At 40.7% G+C, this 23,106-nt stretch overlaps 1 protein-coding gene across 2 annotated transcripts; it reads right to left on the bottom strand.

The window, feature by feature from the left end:
* Positions 1-3,982: 3,982 nt before the first annotated feature.
* On the bottom strand, positions 3,983-23,106 carry LOC136776339 (inward rectifier potassium channel irk-1-like). Of its 2 annotated transcripts, none has more exons than XM_066731785.1 (10): positions 20,155-23,106; positions 15,258-15,372; positions 14,576-14,814; positions 13,987-14,260; positions 13,589-13,781; positions 13,287-13,508; positions 12,504-12,745; positions 12,003-12,319; positions 11,636-11,915; positions 3,983-4,272 (listed from the first exon to the last, which is right to left on the bottom strand). In XM_066731785.1, exons 1-9 carry the CDS (start codon positions 20,409-20,411, stop codon positions 11,636-11,638), a joined length of 2,139 nt encoding a protein of 712 aa, XP_066587882.1. In that variant the 5' UTR covers positions 20,412-23,106; the 3' UTR covers positions 3,983-4,272. The 2 variants fall into 2 exon arrangements, with proteins under 2 accessions (XP_066587882.1, XP_066587883.1); XM_066731786.1 differs by lacking the exon at positions 20,155-23,106 and adding an exon at positions 17,827-20,144.

The raw sequence follows: 23,106 nt of genomic DNA, 5'->3' as shown, positions 1-23,106 counted from the left end.
ATCTTTTGTTCATTTAGCAATATTCACCTCGTCACTCGCCCCGCAGCCGCGAATCAACAAAATATACAAACAAATTTTCATCGCGACTAAGCAATCACTCGATCAATATTCATGATGAGACCTGGAAGGAAAATATATTATATTTTTTTCTTTTTCTAGCTCAGAATAAACTGGCAAGAGCGCGTAATCGTTTGCTACACGATAGTTACTTCTGCTGAATTCTCCAACGCGGTGAAAAATATTTGTCAAATACAAATATGTATATTTTTAAAGAGAGACACACACTAGAAACAATTGCAACATTGTTACGTAAAGAATGTTTCCTCGATGACACGAAACACATTGCCTCGTTCCACGATTTTCGTTTGCTTCATAACGATAAATGCATATAATAAGTAATGATAAATATGTTCGGGATGATTTCTTTAAAGAATATTCTACCTCCATTATTAAACCAACCAGCTGTCTCGCTTCTTCCTCGATGTTAAATTCCTTCGATCGAAATCGGATTTAGGCTCAGACGGGACAATCTCGATGTTTCTCGAAGCCGTCTGCAGACACTTTTTTTCATCCATACAAAAATTCCTCCGGTCGAACATTGAAATTTCCTCGATGCGAGCGCAGTTTGGCAATGAGAGAGCCAATATTGTCAATACGTTTGGGCGTATGCCTGCTCGATCCACTGCAAACTGTCCAGTCGTATGTGTCGGAACAACGATAACGAGCATTTAATTAAACTAGCAAGATCCGGCAAATAAACTCTACCGACTGATAATTCCAGCGCGTATCAATTATTATAAACGAGCAAAATTCATACCCATTAATTTTATACAATGAAATCTATTCGCTTATAGATATACGATTGCGATCTAAAGAAATGTAAACACTGAAAACTAAGTGAGAAAAATACTTATAAAAGATTAAAAAATTTTATCGCAAGCCAATCTACGTTAAAATCTCTGCCAACTTTTATAACGATTGGTTACATCCAACCGAATAGCCAGATCAATTAGGAGGATGAAAAATAGCTCGTCATATGGCGGTATTTACCAAACGAACCAAGCAGGAAGATTGGTTGTGCGGGGTGTCTAAGCGTGAGAATTCGTTTTGTGAGCGAGTCACTTCTCACCGGTCACGTGACTGAGCTTAATTTGATCAAGGCTCCTCGTTCAATGCTATAAATCTATCGCAATGGTCGAAGGTGAAATCTGCAATGAAAACTAGTATTTTAATTTATGGAAAGTTCAAACATCTGAGAAGCTTCCGTTCTTAATTTTTCCTCTCTAATTTAACGTATCAATTTTCGCATAAACAAGAAGACATCTCGGTTACAAACACCGTGCGGTAAACAATATTCGATATGGCGTGTGTTACTCGCACAATCACGCGTTAAATATATACCATGTTTCAACAAGTTGTTGCTTCAAGCCCTGAAAAGATAGGGAGACTTGTTGGCGCTGCTATCATTTAATACAATTATCTGCAGATTGCCGAGCGAAACCTCAGCTGATTAAACTCTGCGTAAAAGTTTCGATGCAAAAGGTTCGAGCTTTTAGTTAGACTTTCAGCGATGAAACGCGCGTTGGAATCTCTCGTACGTAATATTGCTAGCGAAAAGAGCACGAAAACACGCTGACTGATCGGCAGATTTTAGAGCCAGGTATATCAAGGGCCCTCAGGGCTCTCTCATGTACGTTAACAGAGTGACCTTGCAGTCTAATCAGGAAATAAGAAATTATGCTTATATTGGTGTGAGTTACTGTATCATTAAGCGGGATCTTTGATAAATTTATTAGTCTCCGAGATAGGTAGCATGAATTAACCATAATGACTCTTATACGTGCGATGAAAGTCTAATAAATATGAGAGACGAATTAAACTGAGTAAGCAATGTTACCCAATGCACTTTGAAGGTGAGATACTGAATTGCGATTTTTTCCCAGTAAAGCAGTATTTTTGCATGCGAGATGATAAAACTTGAAATTTTATTCGAGAAGAAAGGAAGGAATATGGGGTGGTCAGGGGGGAGATGGATTTTATTGAACCAAACTAACAGTACGGTGTTACTTACGCGCCATTCATACTCGCACTTGAATATACGTCACATGACACCGACCGTCAGCTTTGATAAATAGCAGCAGCCTTAAAGCGTAAATTATAGGTAAAGGGTAAACAGACGACAGAAGCAAATATGTCGATCTGTTATAGCCTCGTTTGCAGAAGCACACGTACGTCAACAAATATATATCGATCAACGTTAATTAAGAAAAAATTGATAAATTAGGCTGTGCAATAAAAAATTTACCACGCAGTTCACCCTGTATCTTATACAGCGATTAATAACAATAAGCACTAATAACAAAATCAATATTATATTCGCATTTTTCATAATTTTGGAAAATACTATTTTTCACCTCTAATGCTTTAAATTTTTTAAACCACGATCCTATATTAATTCGTCCTTCCAATGATGGCCAGAGATTAAGATTTATCTTATCTCATTGACTTATCATATATGATTGGTATATTATACAATATATGTTAATTCCGAAAGGACGTTGTTGAATCTCTGAAAGGAACTGTCATAGCTACTCTCGTGTAGTACACACACCGACGCTAAATGGACAATATTTTCATGATGTTTTACATTTATCAGTTGAGAGGACAGATTCTATTCCTGTATGTTTAAAATGTAGATGAACCATATGGCTTTGCGATAAGTTATTCCCCAAACAAAAAATACGTAGCACATGGCATAAAACAAATGCTATTTTGACGCACGAATGCACCATGAACTCCTACCACCTGTGTACATTGAAATTGACGAATAGTCAGCAGGGATTGGACACCAGGTTGATTCTATCGTATAAAAATGATCGTCGGATATAAAAATCAAGTCACACTGCTGTTGGTTCTCCCTGTGTACGTTACATATCCTATGGTGGTTTCTCGTGGATATTAATTTCTTATAGACGTTTTTCTGTAAAGTAAATTATTCTCTCTTGTATATATATGTCTAATCTGATACAAGAATCCTATAGTTTGTCCAGTTAATACCAGTTACATGTATACCTGATACGTGCATTCGGCGAGGTAGAAGAGTATGCGTGTGATTAACGTGACAAATTAATTATGCATAAGAAAGTCAAATCAGTCTTACCAATACGGATTATCGAATTGAATCCTACACTCGACGAACGAAGCTTTTCACGCGGATGCCAAATGCTTATCAGATGCGATAAGACTATATTTTCGCGCAAGAGCGCTCATCAAAACGTTTGGTACCCATTGCATAATTATGTTGAGCATATCACTATGCAAGTTATATCATAGCTGCTCGAAGCTTTTTAATATCCCATTCGTAATCGCGCCAATTCAGCAGTGGTGTTCCCACGTTAGCAAAGCTAATGTCAATAAATAATAGTGCAGCTTTTTCCATATAGACCTTGAGGATTACCTTTCTCCTACGTCCACGTATATAACTAATTAGTACACAATCGACTGTAAACGATACTTCTAGAAAAACTTATTACTGATATTATATGCACAGACGTGTATGCACACGCACGTCCAATCACAGCTGTGTTAACGAGGAATAACGTTTGATATTGCTTATAATAAAAGAAGTGTAGCGAATATTGACGTAACGAGTGTAGAAATTGCAATGCACGTGTGTGCAATAGGACTAAGATAAGAGAGACCATGCATAAATTCAGTTTATTGTTTTACCTGGTGGAATCTTGACGACCAACGCCACCGATGCTACTGCTCTGAGTGCTGACCCTGACCAAAGTAATGTTCCTGGGCAAACCGCCGGACAACGAGGAGACGTTGAGTCTAGGACCGAGCAAGGGTGAATCCACCCTAGCCGCGGGATTTTCCGTGATCGACCGATGACTCTGTATCTCGTCCCTTTCCTCCTCCTCCTCGATCGTGCCAGGAAGCCTGAACAATTTCAGCGGCTCCTCCATTCCACCAGCTTTTTTCCTCTCAGCAGAGATCACTTCTAAATTCCATTTTTTTCAGCAACTGCACTGATATCGATTAGAGAGTTTCGGTGCACGGTTCTTGGAAAAACGTTTGGAACCCCAGTAGCATATACGGCCTGAACACTCGTCGAAGTCACCGCGCATAGCCGGTTTCATTGCTGTTTCGTCCTGCCAACGACGAAAGTTTGTCGTTCCTCGACGTTTCCTAATCGTAGCACACCCTTCATCGTTGCTTCCTCGTTAGCTCTGGTGGTTCTGGTCCGTTCTTGCTCCTTCCTCTGACCTACATATACAAAAATTGCTTCAATCGTGTTACCAACCACCAAGGACATCGAGACTAGGAGAAACTCGTTTGGGTAATTTAATCATTAAATCTCTACAGAATTGTATATTCTATTCAATATCGTTTCATTAATTTTGCTTCATTTTCTTTTTGTCTGGTTTTTTTTATTCGTAAATCGAGTAATCTCTGTTTCATTCACTATGGCATAATATATGCATTCCGTGAGTAATACTGAAATGAAAAAATCGCACGAAGGGTCTGCAAAATTGGAAAGTAAATATTGACAGAGGTTTTGGAAACAGATGCACTGCGTGAGACTTGAAAATTATGTTATTGACAATGCGAGGGTATGAATGAACGAAATGGAGAACAGTTTGGTCTTATCTTAATTTCAAACTAGTCAATTATATATAGGGCGTCCTGTATATTAGAGGGATAAATTTAACTGTTTTTTCTTGACGTCAATCGAAGATGAAAAATCCGGAGTCATTTTTCCCTAAATTTCGTAATTAAAAATTTATGTAAAAAAAGTGTGTTTAAACTCGATATTGTGAATAAAATATTTAACAAAATAATTTTACTTTATATCATAAATTTTAGACCACACACATGCATAGTAGTAGGAAGAACAATTTTTGAAGGATACCAAAAAACAATGACATAAAAAAAACTTAATTTAACAAGTGTTAAATTTCTAATATCCAATTTAAACATTTGCTATTCCTTTCATGAGTTTCGCTGAGAGGAAGCAATCTCTCGTATAACGCCCGCTCATTACTTATTTAAATATTTTTCTAATTACTAACTTAAAAAGAAATTACTGAGGACTTTTTCTCTACAAATAACATCAGGAATACGTGATTACAATTATTCCCTGATATACGAGACACCCTGTATATCAAGTATACACTGGTAAGAAATCTTTAAAAATCTTCTTTACCAAGACTGTGTTTGTTGCTCCATAATTCTCAACTGTAATACCAGTTGCTCTAATAAATATAATCAAACAAATAATTAATAAAAAAAAAATCTGTTCAAGCCTAGATACGCGAAGGGGGACAATTTTCTGAGTAAACCTAGTCGAAGATTGTAAAAAGGATAAATCGCGTACCGATTTCCCGCGTTTTCCAGCTGATCTAACGCACGCGAGCGCGTCGCACTCACTACTGTTTCAGATTCGCATCGCGCCCGTTCAATGAGATAGTATCAACGGATGCCATGGCATTTACCTCTTACGGCGGGGATAGTGCGTGTATATGCATAGTAGTACCAACACAAACACGGACAGGCACACTATATTCAAAGACGTAGTCTCTGTGTGTGTAATAAACCAATCAGGATGCTCGCACAGGTACTATATGTACTACGTAGCTTGTCTACGCATACAACAAGAGCATTCGCGAACACTCTAATGCAGGGAGAAAACCGCAAAGAGCACTGGAGTTTCAACGCGTGTGCGTGCACTTGACGAATGAAACACCTACACGAGAGACAACCCCACAAATGTTTTCTATATAGCGAATCAGCAAAGGAAGACTCGAAGAGGGACCACGTGGTCCAGTGTCAAGCTACAGTTTGTGCGAGCCAATTGAAAAATACTGCAAGATACACGTGTACAGTTGTTGATTTGGACAATTTTAATTTGTCAAACTGCAGCATCTCTGTCACCACTGACTCCACATTGTTATTTGGACACATGACGTAGACTCATACTAGTCTACGATTTACACACGGACCAATCATCGATGCGTGGGCGTTTAAACACACGTGACTAAGCAAGGCTCGATTGTATATTTTGGCGAGATACGTGAATGGGGAATGTTTCTGAAACACGCTGAAAATGCAGAGCTGGTAGTTTGCACTGGTTGTTTTTTTTTTTATAATTGTTGAAATTATTATTGAGTTTTTTTGTTTATAGTTTATATTGAAAGCAAAGAATGCGTTGAATACTTAAGAAGAGATGTTGCTTCTTTATTTTTTCGTAAATTGTTTTATTAAAAATTGATGGGTACCTCATTGGTGATATTTGACCGATTTTAATATAAAAACGGTGCATGCAGTTGTGAAAAAATGAAATCCTGTTTGATTTGCGTTAAAAATGTTTGAATTTCAGCATAGGAGACGTATCATCATTTGTGCATTGCTCCGGTTGGATAGACTGATTTAAACCGGATGAGATCCAAGCATACCGTTTGCCTGGCTGTAATTTCAGTAATTTAATCGGAATTTTTTGCCAAGCGGATATCTACAAAACGGAGAATCCGAGCAGAATCTTTCGTTTCCGGATTTCTTGGTAAAAGAAACTATACGAGTATTCTATTTTATTCTCTCTGAAAAGACTATAGGTAGACTTTACAGAAACTTACATAAGGCGAGATTAATTGCAAAACTACTTAAACCTTCAATAAGACTGCTGCTGAGTGAGAATAAAAATTTACGCACTTGACCCTCATTAACAATAATTTTAATCGATCCTATTAAAAATTTTACACTAATTGTTATCACTGCAACGATGAAAAACTCGGAGCAAAAGTAAAAAACACAAGTGTATTTCTACAGATGGAAGAGAAACTAGTGTAAATTTTGAGCGATTTTCATAAGCAGTGCACGTTTTACGACACAGGTGATACCTCGGGCTCGTTTGACGAAGAATCGAGGCCGACACGCGATCGGATGTTAGGAAATTCGCGTCCTCTTCTCGATCATTAATCACTGATCATTTGAAAGGCGCCATGTTTTTCAGCCATTGTCTTTTAACGGGAAGTGACGTGATCCGTAGGCAGCCAGTACGAGAGTCTTCGCTCCGTCAATTAATTTATTAACGCATTCTGTCACGATAACAACAATTACCTTCCGTTTCACTTCGCTCTCGTCGATTCTCTACCGACGATCTGCGAAAATCAACGCTCAGCTTCCCCTCCCTTCTCCTCCCCCCCTCCTTCGCTCCCCTTTTTCTTCTCTCAAATCGAGCGAAAACACAAGAGAGACTGGGAAACGCGAGAGTTTCGAGTTTCAAACGCACAATAACACACGTACACCACAATTTTATGCTCTTTAAACATTCGACTTCAAGATAAGATCCCAACGTTCCACCGACTACTCGCAACGTCGATCACGTGCAACAATGGCTGCCTCGACAACTTCAGCCATCTCGCATCTTCACTCTCAATTTTCTCCAATCTCTCGAGACATAATTTTCAGCCGGTACCGTTCCAGCGTTTCGGGACACTGATCAAACTCGAAGAGACTCGGTTCAAGGGGATGAAGCGATGATTTTCAGTGAAGAATCCTGGAGAAACGACGTTCAGCGTTGTAACCACGTGCTACTGCGCAGATGTCGCTGTACGTGATAGGTCCAGAGAGAAATACGAGTTTCCCGCCATTTTACGAAAGCAGTCAGCGGAACTTTGTTAAAATTAAGCGAGATTGCGCGAAGAGTTTTCGCGAAATGGCAGATTTTCGCGGACACACACGGCTGGAGAAGGCAAGGCAAGGCAAGGAAACGCGAAACTGCGGCATTTACGACGAGCGTAGTAGTAAAGCTGGGACCCGCTTGGTGACGTCAGCGCGCCTCGCTGCCTTCCAAGAGTTTTACGCTCGCATTGCCCCCCTCCCCCTCCCCCCTTCCTCCTTACTCGCCAACGTTAGCCTTCTCTCGCTTCGCCTTCCTCCTCCACTTCGTTCCCCTCTCCATCTATCGATCTCTCTTTCTCTCTCTCCCTCTTTTTTTCGCACATATATACACACACTTGCATACCGAAAGGTTCGCAGAATCCGGAGAAGCTTCGTCCAAGCACGATACGCCCGATCTTCAATCCCATTAAGATTACCTCGAGACTAATTTTGGTCACATCTACCTAGACTTCCGTAAAAATTATCATCCAGTAAAGTTTCCGCTCATCTCGACGTACAGTTTCTCGCTCGTTTATCTTCGCTTTGTTTGCTTATTACCAAATTTGGGTGATTGTACGCTCGTTCCTCCGGTACAAGCTAATATCTATAGGTATACCGTAGAGAGATTTCATGATTTTGCCACATAAATCACAAGCACTGCCCGATGGAATAGTTTTATCTCCGGTTACGCCTATTTGTCGTTTCTTTACAGTTTTAACGCTTCCTCCGTTGGTGATAAATTGTTTTTCTGGTGGTTCCTCTCGTTTTACTTTTGAGACTGCGTACTTGAGGGATTATCCATGATAATCCGATTTTTGCTTTCGAATACTTTATTGCCTTGAAGAGATGCTCGATTCTTTTCTTGGAAGAAGCAGAACCCGTTTTCAGAGACTCCAAAATCATTGCGTGTATTCTCTTCTCGATGGCCGACCTTGCAGATCTCGAAAGTTTGGAGCAAAAGTCAAGGAAGTTCAAAGTCACTACGCGAAGGATGAGAGCAGATTTCGTACGGTATATCGATATAGCTATATATAAAAATCAAGAATCTGGAACTGCTTGTCATCCACGGTGAGAAGAAGGGGGGGGGGGAGAGTCGATCGAGTTTCGTCATTGGGATTAATTGTACATTGATCTGCCGCAGCCAATGCGATACATATTTATTATATGAATGAATTAACTAGCCATACGGAATAGTGTGTAAGTAAGAGATCGGATCAGAAGCAGACCTAACTGTGTATTTATCGTCTAGTACAAAATACCATGCACGAAGATTTCTAATGATTCGACTTATTCATCGATTCAAAAATAGCTTGAGAATTATAGTCGAGAAGGCAATGCAAGTTCGTGGTCAAGACATTGAAAGAAATTACGCCTACGCGAAAAACGCACTTGTCTTCTTACTATTTAAAGTGGCAGTGTATATATATGACTAATTGGTATAGTATATGCCTCATTAAGCAGTTCGGAGGTCACCACCTTGACTCTATTCGAGGTATTATCAGGAAAATTTGACAAACGAACGACCGAAGAGCCTCGACTGGAAGACTAAAAACTGGAACGAAATCCCTCGAAGCACCTAACGAATTCATTCTTGCTGAAATGATATTCTGCTATTTGCCACGAGCGTCTTGACTGTCGATGAGTTAGTCAGCGTAATTGCTCGTATTTATCCTGCAATTATACCCTTCTACGTTTCTCATTCAGGATATCATTAGAACCAGTCTCTTATCAATTTGTGTTCGGTTTAGACTTTGGACCGATACGCAAATGATAGCATTGGCTAAGGTAGATTTATTATGACACTTGGCAGATTACGGTAATTAGCTAATAACATTTTTTTCATATTAATTATCGTTAACCACTCCTTCGTAATATTCCTGCAGCGCGAATCGTAAAATACCAACGAAACTTTGAGAAATTCGTGATTGCCTGCGAAGCAGTCTCGATTATGCCTGCCACGGATTTTCTTGGAAGCGAGGATCACAGGGTCCTCCCCCTACACCCGGGGGTTGGTAAAAAAACCAACTGCAGGTAAATCATAGCAAAAACAGAAATCTCCCGTTGTTAATTCCACGTATCGATTATTCATTCATGAAACTCGTGCGTTCGAATCTCCGTTCTGAACAAAACGTAATGCACTATTCTGGCACAGAGTGAAATTATCCATGTGTACACGCATAGTGATTTTGCATCCTTCATTATTATCCCATTATCTCTCCTACGCATTGATCAGATATGATTCGGTATTTTCCGGCAAGGAATTAACGCATTGTTTACACAGAAGCATGATTCACGTGGAAATGGGAAAAAAGATGCATCATCGATCAATACACCACTACTGGGATGTGTTATTGTTCGAAAGTTCTTTGATCGTTGAGAAAATGTGTCGCTGTGGAACGCCTGGTATACGTACACTTTGCTCGCGGAGAAAGAGAGAGAGAGAGAGAGAGAGATGTGTACACAAGGTGGACATTTCTAGACTACAAATAATCTCACGAGAATATCTCGTAAGATAGTGACCGTAAGTAATCAGCATATTAGACCGAGGACGTTCCGAGGATGTCGTAATTTGCGTAACAAGGAGATATTTTTCGACGTTTTTCCATTCTTCTCGGTTGCAGCGCACCTCTTACCACACGTATCCTCGTTCGTTACACGCCCACCGGACCGTGCGATTGCGAAAACTCGGAAGCTCTCCGGGATACAGCTCCCTATTATCCGCCAAGGTCACCTCAACAGGATAATTCCCCTCGATATAGAAATTTTTATCGCTCGAAATTACAGCCTTTAACATTTTCTGAAAAATCAGTTTCCAGTTACAATAAATCTTTGCTTTAAATCCGCCAGAAAGATTAAACATTGCTTTGAATACAAGTTTGTTCCAAACTAGCGAATTAAATTATTGCGTTAATATATATATATATATATATATATATATATATAGAAATTGGTTGAAGAGAGAAGAACGTGAAGACAGCTATACGATGCTACTTGCACCAAGCAAGTGTAAAACGTGCTCGAGGAACTTGATAGCTGGTTTAGCGTGTTTCGCGTGGTGTCATGCATCGTCCGTGTCGTTACTAAAGGAAAGAGGGATTGTGCGTGTGTCGTTCCGTTTGTGTGTGTGCCACGCGTGAGAGAGAAAGAGAGAAGGAGAAAAATATGTGGATAAGGGTAACGCGGGGAACGAGCTCAGTTTAAACAATTGACCGGCGTGATAACGAGGGCACTTCCCGCCACTAACCTCATCCTGTCTTCTGTAACCTGTGCGCATTCACTTTAACCTCAGCTCCATGATCATCCATCTGCCCTTCAACGGCCACAAGTATCACGTTACAGCTGGACCAATCACGCAGCACATTTTCAGCCTTCCAAATATCAATCGTGAAAGGAAATTCACATAATATATATAAGCGCGGAAGAGCTTTAATAATTTTCATGGACGGGAGATCGTTTTGTAAATACAACAATAATAGAATTAATATCAAAATATCAAACGTGAAAGAAAATCCACTCAATGCATATATCACCGGAAGAGCTATAACAATTTTTATGAGCGAGGGATAATTTTTTAAACACAGTAATAATATTAATATGATAATTTCAAGAGAAAGAGAGACCAAGAGAGAAAGAGAGAGAGAGATAGAGATCTCGAGGAAAAGCAGATAGAAAAACGAGCGTTGGACAGTGTATTGGAGATGGACCGGATGTAGCCCAGTTGGTCAAACCGATGCCTTAACGTGCACACGTGCGTGAGAGCTTCGCATGAGGTCTTTGTGTTCCAGTTAAAACAATTTAACGGTCCCATTTGCAACGACCGTTTCGTGAACGTAACGAAGAAGAGCGGCCGTGATTGATCCATTTCAGGAGTAGAGGAAGTCACTCGTGCAAAGTAGAAAAATCTTTGACTTCCGGTGCTGATTGCCTCTCAAATTGGAATGATTCTTCGTTACGTTGCAGCTTTACTTACTTAGACTTCTTCCCTCGGCCTGCTGTGTTGCCTGGAGTTTCTCGGATCGTGATTGGACTGCATATCGACCATCTCGAGCCTCTGCAATTTCGGTGACGTCGCTGCCCTCCTCATGGAAGGATAACGAGTCTCCGATTGGTCGTTCCCCGACACTATAAAGCTAGTTTTCTTCGGTGCGTCTTTGGGCCTGTGACCATCGCTCAGGCTCGATCTTCTAGGGATCACGCTGGCCGCTACTGGCTCGTGGTTTCTATCCGGAGAGTCCGTAAATCTGATAGGCCTAAGTGGCGTTAACAAAAAAACAAACAATAATTTGCCAGCTTATCGATAAACTCGAGTTTTTTATCGATAAAAATTCTGTATTCACTTGGAGTCCAAGGTCGAGCGCGAAGGAGATTTCTTCACGAGGCCCCCGTGACTTTGACCTTGATCCATAGCAAGCCTGGAAGTGGATCTTTTCAAGGTCTCCGAGTTGATCTTTGCATCGACTTGTTTAGAATCCAGAGTGATCTTTGGAAGATCCCTTCGGGGTCTCCTCTCCTCCTTTCCATGGAGACTTCGCCTTCGATTTTTTCGCAAGGAGGCGTTGATGTCTTCCAGAGCCCGAGTGTAATCCTCCTCGGCTTCCGTCGATTCTCCTCCTTTCACGTTGTTCACGTCTGCGATAACGCTCGACGAGTTTGGCTGCGCAAGCAAGGATCGGGGTTAAAGATTCATCTTTATAATCGTATATATATATATACTTTCACACAAAATTCTTATCCTCTCACCTGTTCGATTCATCGAGAGTCTTTGAAAATATTTATATATAGTATACTATACACATTAAAATAGACAATAACGCTGAATGAAAAGATGATAAATTTACCTCATCGTAGAAGCCTTGTCGAGACGGTGGTAATGGAATATTTACGCTATCTCGCCTGGACGAACCATCGGGACTGGTTATCATGACTGGAATTGGATTTGGGGGTGTCGATGGAAGCACTGGCATAGCCACGCTCATGTGCAAACCACCCGAAGACGAGGCGATGCTCGAGCCAGAACTGGTAGTGAGCGAACTGCTGGAAGCATCGCGATATGCGGGAAAACCGCTTGAGCTCATTCGTTCTGCAAATTAAAAATCATCATCATTATCATTCTAATTCTTCGCTTTACGATATTGATCTAAAAGAGAGAAGGAACTGGTTCCCCTACTCTACAGAATATTTCAGCCGATATTCTCGCGCATTAATAGATGCAGGATCTTGCAACTTACAAACAATGTATGTGAGAGAGTGTGTGTGTGTGTTTGTGTGTGTTGGAGACGCCTCTCTCCCAATGCAAATACAAGTATATCGCCAAAGATTCGATATACCCAATTAACGTTATAATTCAGGCCAATCGCATTTCTTCGCTTTTGTCGCGGTCGACAAAATAGGTCTCTGCATAAAACTACTCCAACTAATATCTCTGTGTCTTGAATGATATTTTAGCTCGGTGTAAATAAAGAAAAATAAATGAATTTGAATTATGCTATAGATATTACCGGATTTTCTGGTTTCTAATATATGAAGATTCAAAAAAAGAAGAAACAATTGATGAATGCGCGTAAAAGCATATTAAGCGCAGTGCTAAACTTTTACGATTTTTCACAATCATCAGCATTTACCTCCTTTCGCTCGGTGCATTGATTTGAAATGATCGAGGTCAGCTGCCGAGCAAAGCGGTGTATCAACTTCATAAGTATTATTGAAGAGAGTATAATTTACTTCGTATTCCCCAGTCTCTTTTCGGAAGGTTATTATGTGTTCGAATCTGTGGCCCCATAATATTTCGGATGGTAAGTAGGAGCTTCTCGCTTGTGTCGTCATACCCGTTGATTCAATGACCCCTGAAAGAATAGAAGAATATAGATTTCTGTTCCCCAGAAAATTTCAGCCATCAATCCTGATCCAGGATTGTTAATTTTACCTTCCAGAATCACCACGATCTCAAACCTTTCTCTGAGCATGTCGCTCGCAGAAATATGATAAAGCGGCGAGTCTTGATTGATTTTGTGAACTATGGTCGTGGGCCAGATGAAGAAAATTTTGTCCTCCTCACCGTCACCGCCAACCTTCAACTCGGTTTGGAAAAATGGCAGCAATTCTCCCTCTTGCGTCACCTGCAATCGATGGCCAATTTTCAAAATGATCGATACAATTTTATCTCTCGTGTTGAAATACTTGCACGTTTATCTTGGATTGTTATAAACGATTCGAATGTTTAATCGTGGTTATTTAATGGTTTTGCAAACTAAAATTAAGTTCCGAAGAATTTTATTAGGATGGAAGAGTAAATATTTGGAGGTACGAGGGTGCCGAACGAACCTTCCTCTTGATCATTTGAGCTCTGACGTGAGCCTCGATGATGTGGCTCTTTCTCATGTCGCCAACACGAAACATCAGGCAAGGCTGGCCATCCCTCTGACAGATAACAGCGTTTCTCGAGAATAGCAGAGTCTGCGTCCTCTTCTTCGGTCTGGATAGCTTGGCGAAGACTATGCCAACCATGAAGGCCTGCAAGATGACGCCTGTCATCGACTGGATACACATAACGAATATTGCCTCCGCGCACTCATCCGTCGTGTGTTTCGACCCGTACCTGCAAAATATCGAGCATCCTTACATCAGTCTGTTTAAATTTAGTCTGCCAATTAAATAATTCTCTTCGAATCTGATGGTTATCTCTTCAGCGTCTCGAAGAAGCTCAAGGTGAACATTTATCCTCGTACATTCGTCCGATATACCTTCCTGCACTCTGATTGGTTCCTACTTTTAAAGTGGAAACAGTCGTGGACTATACACGAGGGGTCAATGACCCTACAATTGAGAGATCTCTAAAATCATTCAGCGAGGGAGAAATCGGTGCAAGGAAAATAAATCAGACGTTTGTTATAGATTTGCAGGAGGGACTTGCCCAATCGTGTGCTGCGTCTCCACGGAGAACAGGAAACAGCTGGTGAAGCTTTTGATTTGATCGACGCAGGGTGTAAAGCTGATGTTTGGATTGTCGTAATTGCCAGGGTCCAGATCGCCATGGCTGTACGCGATTAACCACCAGATCAGGGCGAATCCAAGCCAGGACAGAAGAAAATTCATGGAGAACACGAGCAACGTCCATCGCCATTGAGCATCGACCAAAGTCGTGAAAATGTCCTTGAAGTAAACGTGAAAACTTATCAAAACGATAAATCGTATGATTTATTGGAATAAAATTAGTATATTGGATTAAATCGTTATCGAGAGTGGACAACAGGTCTTTGTTGTTACGAAAGATCGATTGAGATGAGAATAAAACACACGAGTTTTATCAGTATTTTTCTCCACATGTAAATTAGCAACCTATATTTTAGCAATTTCTAAACGTACCACCCTAAATATTTCAGTCCTTATAGAATATACGTGAATTTGCTAAAAGAACGTTGAGTTTATTTTGCAGAAGGATATTTTTACTTAGTTTTCTGTCAAGTTGCATAAATCCTCTGGAAAAGAGTGGGAAAAATTCACTAAAATCTTTGCACAATGAGAAGGACTGACATATCTAGAATAATGGTACGTTTTCAAATTGATGAAAAGTTGTAGGAAAAAACTGGAATTACCTGAAGATAACGCCTTCGTCTTTTGGCAACGTTCCCTTGAACGACATTACAATCGCCATGTTTGAAAACCACCCTTTTCCGAACTCTCCTCGTGCTGAATCTGGTTTGACGATATCTGAGAAAGATAATTCACACCGTCAGTATCATCGAATGTAAAAATATAATATTTCCATCGAAGCATTATATTAAAGGAATAATCTAAGATCAACTCTTTCGATTACTTCGCGGCATCGTTCATTTCAATTGCCAAGGATAGAGTCTTCGATGCAGCTGTTTTTTTGAAGGACGAGTGCACGAATAGTCCTTCCACGTGCTTTTATCAAAGGCCATTCCAAAGGTCTTTCGATTTGTGCGAAAATGCAAACAGCGCTCCGTTATGTATAGCCAAGGGTGTGCGATTCATTGCCAGACGTTTTATTTTCAAATTACTCGTGGAAAATGGTCGCGCGCGTCGAAAAGCTGATATTATGCCAAAAAGTTAAACATTGCTATGGTTTGCCAGGGATTTCACTCCGATCCCCTGAAATTCTCCGACCTTCGATACTCGCTCGTTCACTTTTACACGTATCACATTCACCGTGATTCATGTTTACATATTAAACATTACAGCCGATTACCTTGACTGATTAATCTTTAATTCGACGAATGACCTCTTGTGAAGTATCGATGCAACCATTCGAAGAATAGTTGATTTATTTAGACGATATGCTTTCTACCATGCGAGATAAGGGAGAGAACTGCAGCGTATTTGTTGCCCTTTCTCCTTATCCCTCGTGCTAATTTATTTTCTCTTTTAAGTATTTTTTTACTTGTTTTCTCTCGGGCTCAATAAAATTTTACGAATCTCTCGATGCTCGTATTGTTTGAATTTTCATCCAGTTTGTTAGCAGAAAATTCGCTTACGCTGAGAAAATCTAAATATTTGCTCGATCCAGCTGCCACAGAGATTTCTGTTAGTAGTAAATGGAAAACTTTTACTGCTTCCATTTAGCATCTAGAGCTCGTATCGATCAAAAAGCTTGAAATCCGAAATTGCTTGAATTTCATTCGGTATTTACCGAGAATATACAGCTGTATATTTCCGAAAACAATTTCCTCTTATTGTTTGCACTTTGAAAAATTAATACCAGAAGAAGAGTCATATAAACATTAAAAAATCGTCGATCGTGAAAAGATTGACCAGTGGACCGATCATAACTTTAATTATAGTCGATTTACAGCAAAATTAGGGATATAAAAAGCTTAATTTTTGGTGTAATTTTACCGATTTGAAAATTCATCGCAGGACTGTGCATGCTATTATTAGAAAAGTTATAGACTAATATTCGCATTTAGCAAGCGGCTATTAAGAAGTTCTCGCGCAGTCGTGACTGGTTTAGTCCACATCAACGTTATTGCATTTTACCGAGAAAACATTCACAGAAGCATGCATATACGACTTTCGTCGTCGCAGACATCGACTGTTTACGTACAGACGACTGGGATAGTTTAATATTGGAACTTGACACGCGTCTGTTAGGCTCCAATTTTTGGCAGCGATCGTGTCAGGCAAAAAGGGGAAACTTTGCTCATCTCTTTGAACTTGTTACTCCCGAGTTCCTTTCGAACCCGCTTGAAGGTGAAATCCCCTCTCTCTCTCTCTCTCTCTCTCTTTCTATCCAATATAATAATAATCTCTTCTCTGGCAAATACTCCCTACAGGCCGTAACGAAGGATATCCGAGAAAACAAACACAGGATTTGCGGAAAGCTGCTAATAAGCTCGCGTGATTTGGATCAAGGTGAAGAAAAGCATCGCCGCCAATAACACCTGTCTTATTAAAATAAATCCACTACCATTGAAAACTACCACTGATATAAGGCATTCTCATACGTGTTTCTCACCTAATACATATTTTCGAAAGCATTGCGATGGATAGAAGCTCGCGCGTACGATGTGCACTATTATCGTTAAAAGAAAATTTGGAAAAGCGTGGGATAATATTTATGCAAGGGTCAAACTCGTTTTTTAATGCGGAAGTAGAAGCTATAAGCACATGTACGGATAATTATTCAAGTGCGATAAATAGCTTCTTATCAGTAGAGTTGTTTGGGTATTGCGATAATTGGTAAAAGTGCGATAGCATTTTGCAAAGGTATTACGCAGAGTCATGAGTTAGCATCGAGTTAGTAAATAATTATAGAGAGAGAGACGCTTTCGAACCGCTCTTAACCGCCCTTTACCGAAATAAGCGTATACAGAAGAGAGCAGTGTGTGCATGCAGGCGTTTGGTCAATTTGGCTAGATGCGTACACTGGCAAACGACGTTCTAAATTCGCGTGGTTTCGCATCGTCCAACCCTGACATATTAACCCAGGTTGAAAATAAATGGTCGTTATTCGTTAAGCTTTTTCGACGAGGCAAGGTATTCTTCGAGGATTTAATCACTCGAACGTGATTACGAAGGTAAATATAGTGTAGGATGAAGCTATTATATATATATATATATACCTACTACATAATATTTAGTATATATACAAGAAAGACGTTGCACGCGTATAGAAAGCAGAAGAACAAAATCGCGTATTACTTGTGCAATTCATCTCGCCAGGCAGCCTCTCCGGAGGTCGTGGCTTTCACGACCATCATCGAGACCTGAGATATGGCCCGTCTCAAACCGGCGAATCCCATATTTTCCCCAAGATGGTGGTGTTGTTGCTGCTGAACCCTAGCAGCACCCTCCTGATGACTCCTGATGGAGGTCGCATCCTGCTGATCGCCTCCGCCGGCTCCACCCGCTACCGTCAACTCCATCCCTTACACCTCTGGACCGCCGGTTCTCCAAGGCCAAAGTTCACGTGCAGAGGCACCTCCCGACGATATCCCTCAGTGACAAAGCGATTTCTCACGCACACCGTCAAAAGCCATCATTTTTCCACCAAGCCCGAGGACTCTGACCGAGTTCGATTCTCACAACACGCGGCTCAGTCTCGCTTGAATTCTATACTTAGATTTTATGCAAGATGGCCGCGTCAAGATCCCTTAAGGAAAGAGGCGCGTGCTCGCTTAAATTTAGCTGGATAATACGAGTGGCCGGCATTATTGTTAAGCCGGTCTCCATCGTTCGAGCCAAATGTCGCAGCGAGTCCACAGCCACAGGAAAATCCATATCAGCCGTTTGCACCACATTCGGCACTCTTTTCTCGGTATATCACTCTCTGTCTCCCTCGAGCGCGTGCAAATCGCCTTACTCTCTCATCGCACCACTCTAACACACAGCTGAAAATACCCGATTTTTCCCGATATTCACCATCTCCAATTTTTCTTCGAGTTATCGTCTTTCCGCGACATCCACCACTCGTACAAATCACAGTGGTTCTCCAGTGTAACCATCTTCTTGTAGCTCTCGTCCAGCGGATTATAGCATCAACCGTTCGAAGGACAGAACCTGCAGATTTTTCGAAACTTGCGCGAAATTTCTGTGGATGCAACGAGAGCTTATTCGTAGCGTCGTTAATTAAACTGACTATTGCTAGCAAACTGAAGCTGAGCGACTAGTGTGCGATCCAATTCGAGAGCCACCTTTTCCCCCCGGTCAGTCTCAAACGATTTCTTTTTGTCTTGGCACGCGAACGTTCGGCCAATTTTGTCCCCTTAGTCACTGCAACGTCCCCTCGATCAAGAACCCAGTAGAAAGGGAAAAATTCATTTTTCTAAACTAACCTCGATCACCAATGGGTCATTCGTCATTTATTTTAATTGATCTGTAATTTTGTACGGAAAAAAAATCTTCATCTTTTTTCACTCGATGAAAATTTTACTCTTCCTTCTCGTCTCGAAGTTTTACGCTGAATCTTCGGTAAGAGTGGTTTAAAATATATTCGGATTTGCGAATTTCTGATTTTATGGCTAATAACGAAGTGGTTGATCCCGAGGCTTTCAAAGCTTTGGACTTTCATTACACATACACACACACAAGCCACTGCACAGTGGTAGTGGGTGTCTGTAGTGATGATGTAGCTACGGCATCTGCGGGATTCCCTGCTTTTGACCGTCGAGCGTTTCCGCAATTAGATGTATCTATTTTCGTCGCGTCGAGAAAGATTTCCGCCGATCGCGACGAAGAAATGGGAACGAGTCTTTGCTATTTTTGCACGAGTGCCGATGCATTGTGATCCAGATTCTGCGACTGTGCGTATTTTTACTTCTCCAGACGAGACTTTATTCCTCTATATACAGATTTAAACCATCGACGAAGATTCACGAGCTTCGACAAATAAAAAGAAACTTACCAAAGACGTCACTGAGACATTTCTCATTCAAGTTTATTCACCAGAATAATTTTCTTCGTGGTATACTTGTACATTCTCGTACTCTCCTTCCACGATTATATTTTTCCTCGTATAACAAATTCCACTTACGAGTAGACTATAGGTAAAAATAGTAAAATAAAACTATACATTGATCATGATTCCCTCTAATTTGCCACCCTCTCCCTTGTATATTCTTTTGAAAGATTCTCATCCACATCTATCATCGTTAATAAAAATTCTCTTGTATCGAGAAAAAAAAAGTTATCAATGTTCTGTTATTTCTAAAAATTATCTCGTGCTTCGGTGTATCTTTGCACGCCCTGTATATATTAATAGAACGCTTAGCGCAATGTCACTTTTCCGGGGGTTCACGGTTTTGAGAGCATTACAAACGGAAGCGATAAGGCACGATAGCCGTTTATAGGTTTGCAAATAAAAGCTAACTGATACATTATCAATTAGCAATTTCATCAAACACGACGCGCAACTTGTTTACATCCCATTGGCTATAAGGGAATATCACGCCTGTGATGTTGTACAGCTGCGTTATAATAACAATAGCAACAGTAAGACGCATGTTTTTTGTTTCGAACGATCCAACTCACCTACTGAGCAAGGGTCCATTTTCCCCTTTGAAGCTAATCCTGCTGAAGGTACGTCGGTGAAAAGTGGTAAGGAGGCTGCGTTTTTCTCTATCGGCGCTATTCCTTCCGATTTCCATGGAGGAATCCTCGGCCAGCTTAACTGCGACTGCCGCTGCTGGCACAGCTGAATTTATTAACAACTCGCTCCATGCTGGACTCCCGCTTTCCGTCTCGATCGCTAAGTTTTCATTCAAATCTTCGTTCATAACGCTATCCATGCTCCCTTTTCGGTCATTAGCACCGCACTTTGAACGAAGAACCAGAGAAAAGGTGCAAGAATCTTTTAACGTACCAGTTCCGGCGAACCATCCAATACCAAACTTTAACTTTACCGTTCATTCACCTTCTACAAACCAAATTCTCATCCACGAACAAGCTATAGACCAATACACGCGTCACTAGCAATCCCCCTTAACTTGACTAGTTTTATATAATCCTTGGAAATTTTTAACAAGAAATTCAAAATCTCCACGAAAATTCACGTTTTTCCGGACTATTTTCTTCTTCTTTTTTCCAGAACATATCTCGTTGTACTCGTAGTCAATCGTTCATGATCATGGACATTTCTGAGACGTTGTGGAATGAAGGAATAATTAAGATGAATAAATCTCGTTCGATATTCTAACTTAATATTTAACAATGAGTAAAATAATGTTATTGTCAGAGTTTCGTTGTTGAAAAAGCGCGCCAAGTTGGTTTATCGTGCGCAGCAGCGTTCGATTTGCCAATGATGATGCATTTTCGAGTATCGTGCGAGCATAATGAGAGTCGAAGAGAACGTACGGGTTGAGACTAAGAGCTGGTGGTAGTTGATAGTAAGCCACGCGTGGAACGCAATGTCGCACTCGATATCGGTCTCGGTCACTGAACGAGGATGTCAGCGATGAGGTTGAGGCTCGATCGGATCGTCTTTGAGGTTTTCGTGCTCGACGCTTTTTTATCCCGACTGATCGTCACCTCAGACAGTACAAACGCACCAGTTCGCTGTCTCTGCTCTCTTCTTCCTTCCTCGTTTTCCTGGCTTTCCTGTGCATCGTCATTTATGCCTACGCTGCTCTCTCTCTCTCTCTCTCTCTCTCTCTCTCTCAAACACGCGCACACGCATTCCCCATCTCTCTCGTCCACCCGTGTGTGATTTTTCCTTTCACACGCACATTCTCACTCGCTCCCACCTCCTCCAAAAGACACTTTGCTATCCTCGTCCGAGAATATAGAACAGACGTTGCATAATAGATTTTTTTTCGTGCCACGCGTTTCCGACGATCCGTGATTGCCAGCCGGCAAAGATCGCGACCCTTCAACGCTGCTCGCTATATACCAGTGTACTCAGCGCTTGCGTCTTCCGACTCTTCTTCTTCTTCTTCTTCTTCTTCTTCCTCCTCTTCAGCTTCCTCCTCCGGATCAGCCTCGTCCTCCGAGGCGATTCAATTTCAAATTTCACTCGCTCGACTGCTTCTGATACGATAATCACTTTTTTCTATTGTTTACGACAAGTCCCGTCGATGTAACAATGTCGTCAGACCGTCAGAACTTGTTAAAGCGAGAGTTACTTCTGAGATTGTGCGAGCACCGGTATGGGCGAAAATAATCCACACACTCTCACACTCGTACCTCCACGCTCAAGAATTAAGCGTCACGTGCGCGCCCGCAGCCGCTATCTTTTTAAGCCTGTGTGTGTGTGTGTGTGTGTGTGTGTGTGTGTGTTTTCTAAACCAATGCATCTGTGTGCTTACGTTTGATATTAGCTCGCGCGAGTTTACACTCACCCACGCGATCAGCACGCCCGTCTCAAAACTTCCGATCAAACGTATCCCAGATTCGTGTGTCCGCCCCAACACACACGCGCCTACCCCCTGTCCGTGTGTGTGCGTAGAGAAACGGTGTACGGTACACAAGGCTCATTGGAGGGAGGGGAAAGCACCAGATAAGATATATTACGGTCTCTCGGCGACCGCGAAAACTTTTGAGTCACCCGCGATAAAAATTAGACCTTGCGCGTGCGAATTCCGCGCACACTCTGCTGCCTTTGCAGCTTTTATTCTTTTATTATCATTGACTTCAATATATATATATATATATATATGTGTGTGTGCATATGCTTATTCTTACTTTGCGGTGTTTGCATCCTGTAATGTTTCATCGAGTTACTCGCGATTTACGAGATACCGTGCTGGATTTTAAGAAAACCAAACCGTAATTTTCCACGACCATCCACGCGGACGTACGTGCCAGCCGAACGTTCTCTTTAGTCGCGTGAACGACGCGAATTGTTTTCATGCATATGTATGCAACGTAAATAAATGTGTCTGTATGGCTGCAGCGTGCGTTGAATTTTATATTAACAATATTCTCTTTGATTCTATAATAGATGTTTCTCTACTTTGCTCTTGTTTCCAAACTTATCATTTCGTTCATTGTTGTTTCGTGTAAATCGTAATAGAATTAAGAATACTGGGAAAGCTATAAAAACGGAAATTATAAGCGAAAACAAAGAGCATATGTGATTGCTCGAACGCGCTTCCTGCCACGTGAGCTACATTCTGAATTTTTAACCGTAATAGCGCTCCGAACAATGTATATATATATATATATATATATATATATATATAATTATCGAAAATATATTACGTGAATACAATTATTTAAATGGGTAGAGCAATTATTTTTATGCTGCAAAATACATGTGGGTAATATAAATACACTCATTGTCAGTAAATAATGTACTTATAACTACTGCTTATCTGTAAATGGAAAACATTTGGACTATATTCAAAACTTGGGCTATGCAATTAAACACGATAATATATATTAAAATAGTAGCAATTTTATTTATATTTTATACATTATGTCAATATATCTAATCGAATGTACATGTGTATATTTACAGAAATGTATGTTCGAATACATTTATCA

This window comes from Prorops nasuta, unplaced genomic scaffold (assembly GCF_024137725.1).
Source record: "Prorops nasuta isolate Cenicafe-Biocafe unplaced genomic scaffold, Cenicafe_Pnas_1.2 PNAS00009, whole genome shotgun sequence".
Classification (NCBI taxonomy): Eukaryota; Metazoa; Arthropoda; class Insecta; order Hymenoptera; family Bethylidae; genus Prorops; species Prorops nasuta.
This window is presented reverse-complemented; position numbering and strand designations above follow the sequence as displayed.

What these genes read in the sequence shown, in the direction of transcription:
- LOC136776339 (XM_066731785.1), bottom strand. Translation starts at nt 20,411, where the DNA reads ATGGATAGCGTTATGAACGAAGATTTGAATGAAAACTTAGCGATCGAG. An exon ending in GAGACGCAGCACACGATTGG is followed by an intron (nt 14,261 to 14,575) that starts GCAAGTCCCTCC and finishes GATATTTTGCAG; the next exon opens with GTACGGGTCGAAACACACGA. An exon ending in GACAAGGCTTCTACGATGAG is followed by an intron (nt 12,320 to 12,503) that starts GTAAATTTATCA and finishes TTGCTTGCGCAG; the next exon opens with CCAAACTCGTCGAGCGTTAT.